The sequence below is a fragment of the Lissotriton vulgaris genome, chromosome 4_1 (genome assembly GCF_964263255.1).
Source record: "Lissotriton vulgaris chromosome 4_1, aLisVul1.2, whole genome shotgun sequence".
Lineage (NCBI taxonomy): Eukaryota > Metazoa > Chordata > Amphibia > Caudata > Salamandridae > Lissotriton > Lissotriton vulgaris.
The window spans coordinates 10,762,538-10,780,299 of record NC_141691.1 but is presented as its reverse complement, the minus strand read 5'-3'; the positions used below and the strand labels follow the sequence as shown (position 1 = coordinate 10,780,299).

The 17,762-nt window shown below is 45.7% G+C and overlaps 1 protein-coding gene across 1 annotated transcript in view; it reads right to left on the bottom strand.

Moving 5' to 3' along the window:
* Positions 1-11,190: 11,190 nt before the first annotated feature.
* LOC147718208 (vomeronasal type-2 receptor 26-like) overlaps positions 11,191-17,762 on the bottom strand; it is a 137,418-nt gene continuing 130,846 nt past the window's right edge. The window contains exon 4 of the mRNA XM_086967167.1: positions 11,191-12,092. Within this exon, the coding sequence (XP_086823293.1) occupies positions 11,191-12,092 (902 nt within the window). The remainder of the gene's footprint in view (positions 12,093-17,762) is intronic.

Genomic DNA, 17,762 nt, shown 5'->3' with positions numbered 1-17,762 from the left:
CCTGCGCCCCGTCCGGCCGCGGACGGGCGCAGACGGGCTTGACTTTGGCTCGACTTCGGCGCGCTTCCGGCGCGCCCGCTGCACGCGTCCGCTGCGTGGTCGCTGACCAAAACACATTTATAGGGGAGGTAGGGGCCGCTAGAGCGCTGCCCTGTCAGCCCTGAGCCCGGAAGTGCTAGGCTCCTCCTCACCCTCCGCTTCAAACGCCCATGATTGGACACGGCGGACTGGGGCGGGAGTGGGCAGAGTGCGTGGTCCCCCAAGCTCGGAAATCAGCCTGGAGGTGAGGTGCAATTACAATTTTACACATTAGTGACACACAAAGAAACGTTTTACAGATATAGATGCAAGGTGAGGTGTTGTTACTTACCAATAAAAAAAGAACAAATGATGGATGGAATACTGAACAATTCAAACTCACCCTAGTCACAAATACTTGGGTTTAACCCATTGTTCTTATGCTCACTTTGCCACCCCAGTCTGTACCCTGCCATAGGTAAATCAGTCTTGACCCTGCTCCTCATGGGAACAGTCCAGTCTGAACTGTCAAGCTAGGTCCTTCTTGGAATCAAAACAAGCATCCTGGGACCCCATCCCGGTGAAACTCCGAAAACGGTCCCAGGATGCTTGTTTCGATTCCAAGAAGGACCTAGCTTGACAGCTCAGACTGGACTGTTCCCATGAGGAGCAGGGTCAAGACTGATTTGCCTATGGCCGGGTTTAATCAGGTATGGTATGGGTAGCAAGAAAAAATGGATTAGGCTCAGATCTCTGTACTGGGGTGAATGTCTGACATTGTTCAACATTCTTTCAATCAATTGTTCTTTTTGCATTTGTCACCCTGAGTGGGATGGGTATGCCCAGACGTGGGTCCCGTGCTCTCCATGCCACTGCAGTCAAGCTAGCCTGGCTGATGTGGGATAAAACTCTGAAACCAGTCCCAGGATGCTTGTTTCTGGTCCAGGGAGGACCTGGCCTGTACCCATGGGGAACAGGACCAAGAGTGATTTTCATTTGGCTGGGTTTAAACTGGAATGGCATGGGGAGCAGTACAACTATTGATTTAGGCCCAATTCGCTGTACTGGGTTGAATGTAAGACATTGGTAAATATTCTGTCCATCAACTGTTCTGCTTACTTACCAATAAATCACATGTAACTGAAAGTGCAAGAGGTGACTGTCGGAATACAGAGCTATTTTGTGTGCTTCAAGAAGATGTAGCATACACAATAGAGAAGCAGCCCTTGGCATCGCAGACAGTCTACACAATGTTGAAGTGTCATTTGTGTCTGTTGCACCAAAGTTGTGCTGTCTGGTGAGGTGGGTTAAGTGCCACTTGAGTGCAGTCAATGGTGCCTACCACTTAAGGGAATTGGCCGAAAGCATAAAACTCTCTTGACACCCTTAGACTTTCCACCATTGAACGTTTCATAGTGATAAGCTTGGGATTGGAATCACATTAAGTCTAGATTCTGTTCTCATTCAGCATCCAAGTCAGCAATACCATCGGGGGCCTCATTTCACATAGGGTGCTCTTTTTCTGTCTGTGTAAAAGCAGACTTTAAAATAGGTGAACAAACAGGGAAAGTGCACCCTATACAGTGAATGCTCCTGGGTCCATAATACGGCATGGGCACAGAGGTAAACAGATGCTCTCATTTGTGTAGGGCCTCCAATGCAAATGAGAGAAAACGCTTTTGAGATAGCAGCAGCGCTACATATGCTTCAGTGCAATCTGAATTACAGAAAGGGCCGCACAAGCATCTGAGACCCCTAAACCGTGTAGTGGGCACCTTCTATGGCATTCTACGCAAATTGCAGAAGATTTTCATGTGGCTACCAATAGAATCTCGCAAGCCACTTATTCAGGGCCTAATTATGAGTCGAGTTGACTATGGCAATGCCCTTTCGGCTTCCATCAACAACAACCTCTACACCAAACCACAGACCCTGCAAAACACTGCTTCAAGACTTATTCTGGATCTACCTATGAGGTCATCCTCCTGTGCCAAACTGAAGACTCTTTATTGGCTACCAATCTGGTTGAGAAACAAATTTAAGACTCTTTGCCTCATACACAAGAGTCTTTATCACACTGGCCCAGCGTACCTAGGCAAAAAGCTGCGAAAATACCAGCCTACCAGAACTTGAAATCTAGTTCTAAATTACTTTTAACCCCTTAAGGATTCACACTGCGAGACATGATGGTCGTTCATTTTCCAATCTTGCCCCCTATTTTTGGAATAAGCTTCCCCCACATATCTCATTCATCTTAGATCATCTGTACTTCCGTAAGGAATTAAAAAAGTGTCTGTTCCCTAATTAAAGCAACCTGGTGAGCCGGATCTTGTCTGCATGTGCCTTGAGACCTAACGGTGACATGTAGCGCTATATAAGAAGATCTTCTGACTTTCACTTTGACTTCTGTAATACCAAAGAGCTCTGGGGGCACACAAAGTAGGAGCACATGGCTGCTGTTCTATGGACTCCCTAAATATGTTGTTCATTTGTCTATAACACCATCATCTCCTCTTCCTCCTAAAATAATTCCTTCTCAACGGACATTTACCAACATAGTAAACGCCGGGAAAGAGATTTGGTGTTTGGATGCCTGTGGTACGTGGCCAGCCTGGCAGTGACTGGTTATTTTTTTAATGAGTTTCAGCTGGAGATGGGTGGTGAAGTTGAGAATAACCACACATTTTGTTAGCCTGTGTTGTATTTGTTGTTACATACATCTCAAGCTTTTGATTTGCACAACAAATCTTTCCCCAAAAATGTTTTCAAACATTAAACAGTCTTCTAGTGTGGAGTCTCTCTATAGTATAGAATATAGAAAAGCACAAACAATATGTGCATTAAAAATATTTACAATATTTAGTTTTCCTATACTGCATAGCCTCACTATTGTAAACTACAGAGAAAATAAACAAAAATGCTTATTTGAATAAAAACAAGTATGTGAAATGTTTTCCATTTAAAATGATTGAGTAATATTTTATAATTATTTTAAATATAAACTAAAAAGAAATAGTTTAGCACTATTCATTTAGTTTTGGTTTAAATCTTTGATAATGTAAATACAATAAATTAAATTATAAATATTGTTCTGAAGTTTAAATTAAAAAATGGTTTCCCACTTACATAGAAATACATTTTCAGTATGCATTAATAAATATTAAAAGAGATGTATATAATGTATTAGAGGTAATTTGATTATATAAATAAAATATGAATGAATGAGTTAAATATATGTATTTACTAGCAGCCCGTCCCGACGTTGTCCGGGAGCAATTAGGCTTCCTGGCCCCCGCCCGCCCCGACATTGTCCGTGGGTCCCCCGGAGCCTTCCTCCATATATTGCAGTATTATACCTCTATGTTTACTTTGTACACTTTTGTAACCTGCACATGTAACTTTTTCCTACTGTAATGCACAGTTTGGCTGACTTTTTTAATGCTCATTTTGCTTCCTCTTGCTACCTGCACACGTCACTTTTTCCTCCTATACCTCTATGTTTACTTTCAACGCTTTTGTAACCTGCACATGTATCTTTTTCCTCCTGTAATGCACCGTTTGGCTCACTTTTTTAATGCTCCGTTTCCTTTCTCTTGCTCACGATTTTCATTTTTGCTTCATTTTTCCGCCGCTCACCGGTCCTAAATAAATAAATAAATAACCTACCTCATCCGCGCCTCACCGCTCCTCCCCGCCTGTCCACCGCTCCTCACCGCCTGTCCGCCGCTCCTCACCGCTCCTCCCCGCGCCATGTCCGCCGGTCCTCCTCGCGCTCCTGGACGCTGCTCCTCACGTCGGGCACGAAGGTCGCGGCCGGCTCTTCTTCCAGGGGACTACTTATTTTTTGGTAAATTTTTTCAATTACGTATATTTATTACGTTTATATAGCCTATGTCCAGCTGCACACCCTCCCGATTACAACAATGTATCGGGTGTGTGGATTGGCGCTATGGTTCCCGAGTTTACCCGCCTCAAAGGTTCAAAGTTCTTCTTTTATAATAGTAGTATAGATATATATTTAATCATTTTTAACAATTACATCTAACAGTAATATTTCCTATGGGGTTTTACTTTGATTCCAGACTCAATTATCTTCTACGAGAAGGGGTTGCAATAGCAGTGGTCGCCTATGCATGGTGCTAGTCGTACTCCAGAGCCGGATTTCTATACTATGGACCTCATTTATGAGAAGTGTTGCATCGCTATGACAAAGTGCCAATGTGACACTTCTCATTGCACCCTTCTTGTAACACCATGGATGTGCCGTACTTACAGTATGGCGCATCATGTCGCAAGGAATTACAGGTACATCAGTATTACTGAAGTATCTGTAGGCGCAAACGTGTTGCATTACTGGGGTGTGTTTTAAATCAGACTCAATCCATCAATGTGTATTTTCACATGGGGCAAGCCCCATGTGAAAGGGCAGGCATAAGGTTTTGACACATTAGCATCCTAGAAGTGGCGCACTGAAATCTAATAGATTTCAATGAGCCACTTCTGAGAGGCTGTGATGCAGGGGAACACCCACCCTGCATACATTATACATGATGCAGGTATAATGTAGCACGGGCCTTTACAAAGTGATGCATCATCCTAGATACGTCACTTCATAAATATGGCACAACTTGGCGCATTGTTTACTCTGCTGCAGTGTCACACAAAGTGACTCAACGGTGCAATAAATGTGAGACAGGGCTTCATAAATAAAGCCCTATACTTTTAGGCCCTTTTGTCACTGTAGTAACCATAAAAGAGCAGTTTATGACTTTTGTGGTTTGATGTTCCTCACATAACCCCTCCATGGTTTATTAACCATACTGCTTCTACAAATGTCAGTCCCATCTTCACTACAGGACCATATCTAACATTCTGCACCGCATGGGGTAGTTGACAGCCGAACCATGCCTGGTGCTCTTGATATCTTTAAGGGACTTCCAGGTCAATATAGGGTACATATTAAACTCTGTATGTATGAAAAATCCATGAGTTTAGATTTACAGGATTAACTTTGTCCATTAGTAAAATATTTGAAAGGGATATGCAGCATGTGCATTTACAGCAAATGTTACCCCATCCATGTTAGGGACACACATACCAAGTAGAGGTAGTGTGAGTGGAGCCTGTAATTTACTTTGTCTCAACAGGTTCTTGCATCATTTGTAACAAACAGATGCAACAAATGTGAGTTTTTAAATTCGGAAATGAAGAATGGGAATAAACCTTTTAAGTCAAATATGAAACACCTATTTAGGCTAAAGCAGGTAACCAAATTACAATGAATGTCTCCACAAATTTCAATACCTGGTCTTTTTAGTGTGTCATCCAAAATTACACAATGATGTAGGTAATCCAATCCCCATGAAAGTGTAGCAATTCATACATTCTCTAGAATTTTCTCAAGCCTCAGGGTTTACTTTTCTATATCTCTTGGAAAAAGGACTCACTCATGTGCCAACCTAAATCATAAAACCAGTTGGACTGCAACTAATACACAACTTACTGAGCAATGTTTGCATAAGTCATAAATGGGGGTGGGGTCGCACACTACTCAAACACCGGCGGTGTCGCCCCTACGGACTCTGGTTAGTGTAGTTACGTGTTCGCGATGCATCATCTTTCGATCTTCCGCTATCTTCGCTGTCTTCGCCATCCCTGGACACGTGTTTCGGGGTATCACCCCTCGTCAGCAGGGATAGGCCGTGTTCTGGGGTTGCCGATGGCTGCCAAATATCTGCCAGGTATAGTACCACACAGACGCGTAGGTGCGGGATCCCAGGCTCATCAGCCAATAGCTCAAGGGAGCTTTAAAGTTACAAATGGGGGTGGGGTCACACACTACTCACACACCGGCAGTGTCGCCCCTAAGGACTCTGGTTAGTGTAGTTACGTGTTCGAGATGCATCATCTTGTGATCTTCCGCTATCTTCGCTGTCTTCGCCATCCCTGGACATGTGTTTCGGGGTATCACCCCTCGTCAGCAGGGATAGGCCGTGTTCTGGGGTTGCCGATGGCTGCCAAATATCTACCAAGTATAGTACTACACAGGCGCGTAGGTGCGGGAGCCCAGGCTCGTCAGCCAAGAGCTCAAGGGAGCTTTAAAGTTACAAATAGGGGTGGGGTCGCACACTACTCACACACCGGCGGTGTCGCCCCTAAGGACTCTGGTTAGTGTAGTTACGTGTTCGCGATGCATCATCTTTCGATCTTCCGCTATCTTCGCTGTCTTCGCCATTCCTGGACACGTGTTTCGGGGTATCACCCCTCGTCAGCAGGGATAGGCCGTGTTCTGGGGTTGCCGAAGGCTGCCAAATATCTGCCAGGTATAGTACCACACAGGCACGTAGGTGTGGGATCCCAGGCTCGTCAGCCAAGAGCTCAAGGGAGCTTTAAAGTTACAAATGGGGGTGGGGTCGCACACTACTCACACACCGCGGTGTCGCCCCTAAGGACTCTGGTTAGTGTAGTTACGTGTTCGTGATGCATCATCTTTCGATCTTTCGCTATCTTCACTGTCTTCGACATCCCTGGACACGTGTTTCGGGGTATCACCCCTCGTCAGCAGGGATAGGCCGTGTTCTGGGGTTGCCGATGGCTGTCAAGTATCTGCCAGGTATAGTACCACACAGGCACGTAGGTGGGGGATCCCAGGCTCATCAGCCAAGAGCTCAAGGGAGCTTTAAAGTTACAAATGGGGGTGGGGTCGCATACTACTCACACACCGGCGGTGTCGCCCCTAAGGACTCTGGTTAGTGTAGTCACGTGTTCGTGATCCATCATATTTTGATCTTCTGCTATCTTCGCTGTCTTCGCCATCCCTGGACATGTGTTTCGGGGTATCACCCCTCGTCAGCAGGGATAGGCCGTGTTCTGGGGTTGCCGATGGCTGCCAAATATCTGCCAAGTATAGTACTACACAGGGCGTAGGTGCGGGATCCCAGGCTCGTCAGCCAAGAGCTCAAGGGAGCTTTAAAGTTACAAATAGGGGTGGGGTCGCACACTACTCACACACCGGCGGTGTCGCCCCTAAGGACTCTGGTTAGTGCAGTTACGTGTTCGCGATGCATAATCTTTCGATCTTCCGCTATCTTCGCTGTCTTCGCCATCCCTGGACACGTGTTTCGGGGTATCACCCCTCGTCAGCAGGGATAGGCCGTGTTCTGGGGTTGCCGATGGCTGCCAAATATCTGCCAGGTATAGTACCACACAGGCGCATAGATGCGGGATCCCAGGCTCATCAGCCAAGACCTCAAGGGAGCTTTAAAGTTACAAATGGGGGTGGGGTCACACACTACTCACACACCGGCAGTGTCGCCCCTAAGGACTCTGGTTAGTGTAGTTACGTGTTCGCGATGCATCATCTTTCGATCTTCCGCTATCTTTGCTGTCTTCGCCATCCCTGGACACGTGTTTCGGGGTATCAACCCTCGTCAGCAGGGATAGGCCGTGTTCTGGGGTTGCCGATAGCTACCAAATATCTGCCAGGTATAGTACCATACAGGCGCCTAGGTGTGGGATCCCATGCTCATCAGCCAAGAGCTCAAGGGAGCTTTAAAGTTACAAATGGGGGTGTGGTCGCACACTACTCACACACCGGCGATGTCGCCCCTAAGGACTCTGGTTAGTGTAGTTGCGTGTTCGCGATGCATCATCTTTCGATCTGCCGCTATCTTCGCTGTCTTCGCCATCCCTGGACACATGTTTCGGGGTATCACCCCTTGTCAGCAGGGATAGGCCTTGTTCTGGGGTTGCCGATGGCTGCCAAATATCTGCCAGGTATAGTACCACACAGGCGCGTAGGTGTGGCATCACCGGCTCGTCAGCCAAGAGCTCAAGGGAGCTTTAAAGTTACAAATGGGGGTGGGGTTGCACACTACTCATACACCAGCGGTGTCGCCCCTAAGGACTCTGGTTAGTGTAGTTACGTGTTTGCGATAAATTATCTTTCGATCTTCCGCTATCTTCGCTGTCTTCGCCATCCGTGGACACATGTTTCGGGGTATCACCCCTTGTCAGCAGGGATAGGCCTTGTTCTGGGGTTGCCGATGGCTGCCAAATATCTGCCAGGTATAGTACCACACAGGCGCGTAGGTGCGGGATCCCCGGCTCGTCAGCCAAGAGCTCAAGGGAGCTTTAAAGTTACAAATGGGGGAGGGGTTGCACACTACTCATACACCAGCTGTGTCGCCCCTAAGGACTCTGGTTAGTGTAGTTACGTGTTTGCGATGCATTATCTTTCGATCTTCCGCTATCTTCGCTGTCTTCGCCATCCCTGGACACGTGTTTCGGGGTATCACCCCTCGTCAGCAGGGATAGGCCGTGTTCTGGGGTTGCCGATGGCTGCCAAATATCTGCCAGGTATAGTACCACACAGGCGCGTAGGTGCAGGATCCCAGGCTCGCCAGCCAAGAGCTCAAGGGAGCTTTAAAGTTACAAATGGGGGTGGGGTCGCACACTACTCACACACCGGCGGTGTCGCCCCTAAGGACTCTGGTTAGTGTAGTTACGTGTTCGAGATGCATCATCTTTCTATCTTTCTCTATATTCGCTGTCTTCGCCATCCCTGGACACGTGTTCCGGGGTATCACCCCTCGTCAGCAGGGATAGGCCGTGTTCTGGGGTTGCCGATGGCTGCCAAACATCTGCCAGGTATAGTACCACACAGGCACGTAGGTGTGGGATCCCAGGCTTGTCAGCCAAGAGTTCAAGGGAGCTTTAAAGTTACAAATGGGGGTGGGGTCACACACTACTCACACACCGGTAGGTCACCCCTAAGGACTTTGGTTAGTGTAGTTATGTGTTCGCGGTGCATCATCTTTTGATCTTCCGCTTTCTTCGCTGTCTTCGCCATCCCTGGACACGTGTTTCGGGGTATCACCCCTCGTCAGCAAGGATAGGCCGTGTTCTGGGGTTGCCGATGGCTGCCAAATATCTGCCAGGTATAGTACCACACAGGCGCGTAGGTGCGGAATCCCAGGCTCGTCAGCCAAGAGCTCAAGGTGTGTGAGTAGTGTGTGACCCCACCCCCATTTGTAACTTTAAAGCTTCCTGGAGCTCTTGGCTGACGAGCCTGGAATCCCGCACCTACGCGCTTTTGTGGTACTATACCTGGAAGATATTTGGCAGCCACCGGCAACCCCAGAACACGGCCTATCCCTGCTGACGAGGGATGATACCCCGAAACACGTGTCCAGGGATGGCGAAGACAGCGAAGATAGCGGACGATCGAAAGATGATGCATCGCAAACACGTAACTACACTAACCAGAGTCCTTAGGGGCGACACCGCCGTTGCGTGAGTAGTGTGCGACCCCACCCCCATTTGTAACTTTAAAGCTCCCATGAGCTCTTGGCTGACGAGCCTGGGATCCTGCACCTACGCGCCTGTGTGGTACTATACCTGGCAGATAAATGGCAGCCATCGGCAACCCCAGAACACGGCCTATCCCTGCTGACGAGGGGTGATACCCCGAAACACGTGTCCAGGAATGGCGAAGACAGGGAAGGTAGCGGAAGATCGAAAGATGATGCATCGCAAACACGTAACTACACTTTCCAGAGTCCTTAGGGGCGACACCGCCAGTGTGTGTGTAATTTGCAACCCCACCCCCATTTGCATAAGTCATGTTTCAGGGACAAATCAGCCATGAGACACGACAGGGACAGTTAGTGGAAAACAAATCTTCTTTCATGAATGAATAAAATACTGCAGAATTACAAGAAAATAGAACATCCATTTTTAAATATGTATTTTAAATTCCTAATCTAGTGTACATGTTATAAATTGGAACCACAAATAAAATAAACATACAGGCAGTAAACCCATGTACGTATAGTATAAACAGCAAACAGTATTCCCCAAATTTGTTATGTATCTTATTGCCCTAAAATCTTTGTTTGCTACATTTAGGCACATAAACAAATAAAATTCCCATCCTGCATTTCAAAGGTGGTTCAGACATGAAACACTGTAATCAGCAAATTAATGATTATTATTCACTTTAATGAAATCCAGCAATTAAGTCCCAGTAGACTTGCTAAATGTATGTGATAAGCACTCCAGATAGACAGACAGATAGCCAGAAGGAGGCAGTTTGTCTCCCAGCAGACTTCAGTTAGAATAGATGCTGTGATTGTGTCTGTCTCATTCTCCCTGCTGAGAAGGTTCACACTAATCATTATATCTTTGCATAAAGTTTCTATAAGATAATTCAGAAGCTTTGTTGAAAACTTTCAATATGAACATTTGGAAACGAATGGTGAAATAACCATTCAGCTGTTTTTATTCAATAAGACAACGTTTTTTAAAAGGACAAAACATATGAAACACACGACCAGAAAAACTTGATATTTCCTAATCATGATTTTAAAATGAAATGTGCAGAGATCATAAAACACCATAAATTCATTTACACAACCTTGATCATGACAGTTATAGAACAGAACGATACACAAAGAAGGAGCACTTGAGATATTTATATTGTCACTTCAAAATAATTGATTAGCACAAGTGGTTCACACAAAGGTAAGATGCTAAAAATGTCCTGTACTTTCTTAATTGTTTAGCCAATCTTTAATAATCTATAAAAATCTCTATATTTTGAACATGCTATACCCCTCTCTTGTTTATAAGGAGCACATTTAAATGTTCACCTTATCTTATACAAAGTCCTTTCTTTAGGTGAAAATGACCTTTTATTTCTTCAGATAGCTCTGAATTAAAATATTGTTCACTCAGCACGTAACATAGCATGTGAATTTGTAAAGTGTCACTGCACCCCTAGGGGAATCTTGGTGCTGAATAGCAGATCATGAATGCTACCCAACTCCTTTTAATAAACTTAGAATGATGAAAGTCTTGAGTAAAACAAGCATTTGAACCTGTAAACATGAGGTCGAACACCATTTATTGGAGTTGGGGCATTAGTCCATTGAATATCATATGATCCTTGTTACCTACAAATTTTATCAACCTCATCAGTATGAACGTTCTGAGTATAGCCGGCATTCAAACCTGTAACTATGAGTTGAAATTTAATTTAATGGACTGGATACATAAGTCCACTAAGCCACAAGAAAAGGCTGCCATGTTGGTCTTTTATGCTGCAGACATGCCAATAAGTGAGGTTGTACTACTAAAATATTCTATACAACAATTGCAGATTAATTTTTATCATTTAGAAATAGGCTTTTGCATTAAGTACTGTTTCGTATTCATATCCGGCCTCCAAAGGATGATGTAACATTTTGGCATGAAGATACAACCCAATAGTCCTGCACTCGATGACAAGATGGCAAAGATCTCCACGGCCACCAAATACTTTCCATTTGTGCTGAGATACGCTGGTATGAAAGATGTCCAGACGGCCAGAAACACAAGCATACTGAAGGTGAGGAACTTGGCCTCATTGAAACTCTGAGGCAAATTACGGGCGTAAAATGCAACCACAAAGCTGACAGTGGACAACAAGCCTAGATATCCCAACAGGAGATAGAAGAAGAGAACGGAGCCCTCGTCACACTGGATGATGGTGGTGTCCCCCATCTGTATCTTAACGGGGAACGGAGGATCAAGAAGCAGCCAGACTGTGCAAATCAGGACTGGAGCAACTGAGCACAGAAGGACCACTGCACTGGGCATTCTGGCCCCAAGCCACCTTGAAGAACGGCTGGTGGGGTCGCGAGCATTGAACGCTATAATCACAGTGATGGTTTTGGCCAGAATGGTGGAAATGCTGATGGAAAAGATAATTCCAAATGAGTTTTGGCGGATCATGCAGGTGGCCCTCATGGGATGGCCAATGAAGGTGAAGGACGAGAGGAAGCAGAGCATGAGGGCGATGAGAAGCACGTAGCTGAGACCTCGATTGTTTGCTTTGACAATTGGCGTGTCCTGGTACCTCTTGAAGACGCAGAGAACAAGCAGAGTGACTAGAAAGAGGAGGATGGTGAGGCATGAGAGTGTGATTCCCAAAGGCTCCTCAATGGACAGGAACTGGAGAGTTGTGAGATCACACTGCGTTCTCTCCACATTGGGCCAGTGGTCTTCAGGACAAGGCCAGCAGTCAGAGGAATCTGAAGTAAAGAAGGGAATTGGTTACTGAGTACAATCTCTGTACTTAGGAAGTGTCAGCATGATCTTAGGGAGAAATTGAAACCCCTTGGTTGTCTTTTCTGTGGCCCCTTGGCGGAAAAAGAAAGAGGTCTCATTAGCCTCTCGAATTCAAGCTACTTTAAGGAGGAGGTACAATCTGGAGTCTCACAGACATACAAGAGATGCAAGTTGGGTGATTTTATGTTAAATGATTCCTGTTGACTACAACAAGATATATCTACAAATCAATATCATATGTTATCTCAGTCTATAAAAAAAGATGTAAATACCACAATAATAATTAACGTGTTAGTACAGACCTGCATTAGAATGGTGAATATGAATACCTACAAACTTATCACACTTATTTAAATTTCCCCGTTTCCCCTTTTGTTATGAATGAATGTACCCATGTTCCCCTCATACCTTTCCCTGCACCAAAAAAGAGTCTTAGTTTGGAGACAGTCCAGGTCTCTGGGTATTGCTTGTTTGTCCTTAAGGAATGCTTCCTGACACAGTGCTGGTTGCAATCACGAAGCCTTTTTCTTACTTTTAGGTTGAAACTATCAGACAGTGCAAGATATCCAATTGCTAAACATAAATCATGAACTTAACAAGAACAGAAGTTCAACCATTGCTTACCATTACTTGGTGTTACTATCATTCTCACCAGTCTGCTTTTTATTTGTATTCCTGTTTGTCAATCTTTTATTTTCCCTTCCATGGAGAATAGCCTCTTTACCATCTCTTTGATTGGGTTTCATTCACTTCTTGCTTTTTTCTTTTTGTTTCGGACTACTTAAAAGTGCATATGTTTTCCAGCTGTCTCCCATGTCTGCTTTTTACCCCCCTCAATGGTACTCTCTCAAACTATTGGGTTTCTACCCCCCCACATGCACAAGTGTTGTGCTCTTGTGACAGTGTGTTATGCCCTCTTTGGTCCATGTTGCTCTCTTTCTTTTGTGTTGATTCTCTTCACAACCATCCTGTTACTTGTCTCCCCCCCTCCCAACCCATTCTCACAACCTGGTCATCATTTTTACGGAAATAAAAACATAAGAAACACCCACCCAATTTCATAGATGTGTGCTTCTTTGTTGAACATATGCGTGTACCAAACAAATGATGCTTCAGTCCTGTAATCACACATTTTTCCTAATGTCCATGCTACAGAGGAGCCTTGATGCAACATGGCTAAACAGGATTGTCAAAGCCAATAGTTCTACTAGGTGATGCTTGTTCATTTTGAAACATGCCGACTTCGCTTGAGTGTTAATGGCTAAGAATGAAAAAGGAAAGTATGTGTTATGACCTGTATCATACTGAACATGTGGCAAGACAAAACTTCCAGTGCTTGAATTGTCAAGGACAGGGGTCTAGGTGAAGACTTGTTAGTAGTCTGTGACTGGAAGTAGGGCCTGTCGCTCACAACAGTAACTCCAGCCTCAGGTAACTCCAAGAGCAAAACAAAGTCTTGGAAGTGATGGAAGGGGAGGGTGCAAAAACAATATTTTTGTCACACAATGCTTAGGTCACAGTATTGGAACAGAGGCCAGGCAGGATGGGCTCTGGTCAAGCACACAGACAATGGAAGGTGGGAAGGAGGAGTTCGCGGCAAGCAGATGGACAACAGAGTGTGGTTGAGAAGGGATGGGGTAAAGCATCCATTACAACAGGCTGGAGGGGCGTGCCAACAAACACAGGTGACAGAGGGTGGGAGGTGCTGGAGGCACGCACACAGACAATGGAGGTTTGTGCAGGGGGTTAGGGCAAGCATGTGGACAATGGAGGGAGGGTGGGCGTAAGGAGGTAAACAAGGAGGGTGAAGTATACTTGGGAGACAGCTGAAAAACACATGCATTCTTGTAGAGTGCATTTAAAAAGATACAAGAGGCACCCAAAAAAGCAACAGTGGAAGGACACAAGAAATGCATTCATGTTTGAGGAAAGCAAAAAACAGCGAAGAGGTAGGAAGCCTACAGAAGCTGACAAATAAAAAGCAAGAAAATGAGAGTGACATTAAAACCAACCAATGGTAATTAAAGGGTTGCCTTTGAGCCCCTCCCCCATGAGGTATAGAAAGGTCTAGAAAGAGGCAGTGCATGCGCTGTTTTGGTGATACCTAAAAAAGAACAGATTAGAACAACACTTCACAAGGCTCTAATAACTGAATACCTCTGAGGAAATGTAGCACCAGCCAGTTCACTTGTCAAAACTTTATACCTTTTACTGGTCAAAACTTCATACCTTCACACTTGTACCTTCTGTTCTATGCAAATAGGTGACCTCATGAGAATTAGTTATTACGTTATGGTGTCTCAAACTAATACAAACAATAAACAATGATATTTATTTTCTTAGCTTTTCTTTTTTTAGCTGTGTGCTCCACAAAAGGGACACAGAAGCAGGGAGGGTGGGAGAGAAGGACTTAGGTCCTGAGAGATGATGGGCAAAACAGGTTGGGAGAATGCAAGGACAGCAAAGGGTGGTCAGAAGGGGCTGTGGGTAAGCAGATGGATAATGGAGGGGATGCTGCAATTCTGTTCTGCATATCGGGTCTGCGACCAGGGGCATTTCCAGCAACACCCTGGTGGGACTGAGGTCCCATGGAGCACTGCTGCCTCATCCCGTACTCTCATCCCGCACTCTCATCATCTTGCTACACACCCTGGGGACGCAAGTCCCAGGGTGCAACAGACTCACTTTTGGGCCGCCGCGAATGAGGGAAGGAGCTGTCATCATGCTAAAAGCGCTGCTTGTCTCCCTGTGGCATGGGACGCGCGTGGGCCAGTCCTTGCCCGTCAGTGGCCAGAAGAGGCTGGGCTGAGCTACCCCCTAAGTTTTTGAAGGGGAGCTCGACCGATCCCTGGGGAGCGGACCTTATAAAAGCTACCATCAAGGTCAGTGGCATGGGGCCCCTGGCACAGTTTACTACTGGGTACTAATCTGACCTCTTTGTAAACATGGGAAGGAGATCAGGGGTCGGGAAGCCTAATGCAGCATCAGTGCAGCTGGCTTTTTCTATTCTGCAAATTTCAATTGACCGGATGCTCCAGAGAGCCATTGGTGTAGTGGCAACCGAGATCTAACTAACAGAAAGACAATTGTCCCTCACACTAACCTGGCCGCACCCCTTAGCCCCCTCAATATCACAGGATCGCTTCTGTCCACGGACCAGGAACATGCCTCCTGCAACACAAGAACTCATGCAGCAAGCAGGGTGGATGACCCATACCCAGTGGGGCTCGACCCAAAAAAGGTAAAGCCAAAACCACTGCATCCATGGGGCCCAAATACCAAGCTCCCACCCCCAAGACACCAGCCGTTGCAAGGGCGAATGATCAAAGACTTCCACCTAAAGGAGGCCCAGAACAGCCAGCCTGGGTCATGGATGTGGTGGTGGATATGCAGGTCCAAGTAAGGACAATAGTGAGGGATGAACTAAAAATTGCATGGGATCGGGTTGACAGTCTCGCCAAATTGGTTGAAAGCTCGATGGATAGGACTGAGGTGATTTTGAGGGAAAAGGAATCAGCTAACACAATGCTCCACACAAGACTCATCCCCCAGCTCTTAAAAGATAATTTGCCCCCTACCAACAAGACACCACAACCTAATCATGAGAATAAGGGAAAGCGACCCAGTATCCCTAAGGGGGAGTGGTAAGGAAATAGTACTCATGGCCAGGGACACAAGCAGGGGGCACAGAGGGGAAATGTCAAAGTCCCAGGGGCAGCCAGAACCTCTGTGAGCAATCCTACTAGAGAGAGGGAAAGGCAGAAGAGCACATCACAGGAGGGTCCCTATAAGGTAGGGAGGGCTCTTCTGTGTATCAACCTCCGCCCTGGCCTCAACCACTTATGTAGTAATTTTCGCTAGAGTGCCGGAACTAAAAAAAGGGGCCAGGGAATCCTATCTCGATCTAAGGAATAAATGTTTTCATTGGCTAGTAAATCATAAACAGTTCTCCCCTAGAGACTCAAATGAAATTCTTATGATTTATAAGGTGGGGTGGGTAGGTTGGAGACCCAAAGATATTACTGGCAACTGTTTTGTCATCAACTTCAGGAATAGGGCGATCGTACACTGTCTCTTTGACCATCATTTTCAGAGGATTGGGAGGTCCATCAACTTACTGCCATTAGCTTACTTTTACCACCCAGGCCAGTACCCGCAAGATCCCAGAGGAGTCAATCACCCGAGAAGGGCAAGCCAACAGAACAATCAATTTTTCCCATTCTTGCAGGCACAACCTTCTACATTATATTTTAATATCCCTGTGAACAATAAGTTTAGCCTCCTTGAGGCCGCGGATTGACTTAGGAAGATAGATCATCCAACAGGAGACCAAATTCAACCTAGATTGCCTACCACTGTGTGACCAATCAACGCAGTGACTCCTTAATACGACCGGTGGCTACAGTCCACCCTATTAAACCAGCTTTAAGGGATGTAGACCCCCCACTAGCACTCTAAAGCACATCCACTTTGAAACCTAGCTTACGTTCTCCTCCCCAAAGAAGCCCACTTTAGCAAGCAAAATCATCGAAACCCCACCACAAGTTACTCTAGTGGATTCCCCAAGTGTAAAAATACTTTCCTGGAACATAGCGAGACTAACTTCCAAATTGCAGAGTATGAACTGGGGACTCTTCATTGAACATCATTAAATCTGTATGTTCCAAGAAACATGGGCCAGGGATGAACTGATTAGAACAGGATACGCGGTCTTCAATATCTCAGCCACCCATGCGAGGAGAGGCAGACCCTCAGGGGGATTGCCCACTTGGGTGGGAGTCCATTTAGGTTGCGAGGCAAAACACATTGAGTGACCCTCACGTGATATCCTTTGTATTCTTATAACCTTCCAGTCAAATGTAAGTACTCGCTTAATAAACCTATATTCGAGTCCGAGGTTCCAGGGTCAAGTGTCTACCACTCTTGACCAACTTAATACTCTACTCCCAACTATCAAACCAAACTGTGGGGTAATTATTGGCGGCTACTTCATCTGCCAATTTGAGCCTCTGAATGGTCTGGTCACAGGCATAAGGATGAGGAGGATCAACATTGGTCAATTCCTGAGCCTAACATTCCCCCAGTGAGGGCCTGCACACCTCTGGTACTCCAGATATACACTTTAACACTAAACTTTTCACTGAGAGCATGCAATGGGCGCACTACATATGATAGCCCGGGGAAGCACACTTTCAATAGACAGGGCCATACTTCAATTATTGATTACATTATGTTTGATTCCAAGTCTTGGCATAGGGTGAAAGGTTTTAAAATCAGTCCCCACCACGATAGCGATCATGAGGCACTCATTTTAGAAATAGTTTCTCCATTTCCCAAGAAGGCACAGGACAAACCCCCAACTCTAGCCCCCAACCTGATCCTGACCAGTGGAGGGAGGAGAGTCCATTGGGTTGAAATCTCCTAATTGGCGGACAAACTGGCCAAGCTCTACCACCAAGCAATCCCATAACTTTCAACCATATCCCAATTATTAGAGAGTAAAGGAGCCTGTAACCCTCTCTCAAGGATTTTTAAAAACCACCAAGATCTGGTTGTCTCTCTGGCTGTATTTTTCTATCAAAACAAAAAGCTTAGAGCGCCCAGAAGATTAAGCATCAATATTTTATTGCTAA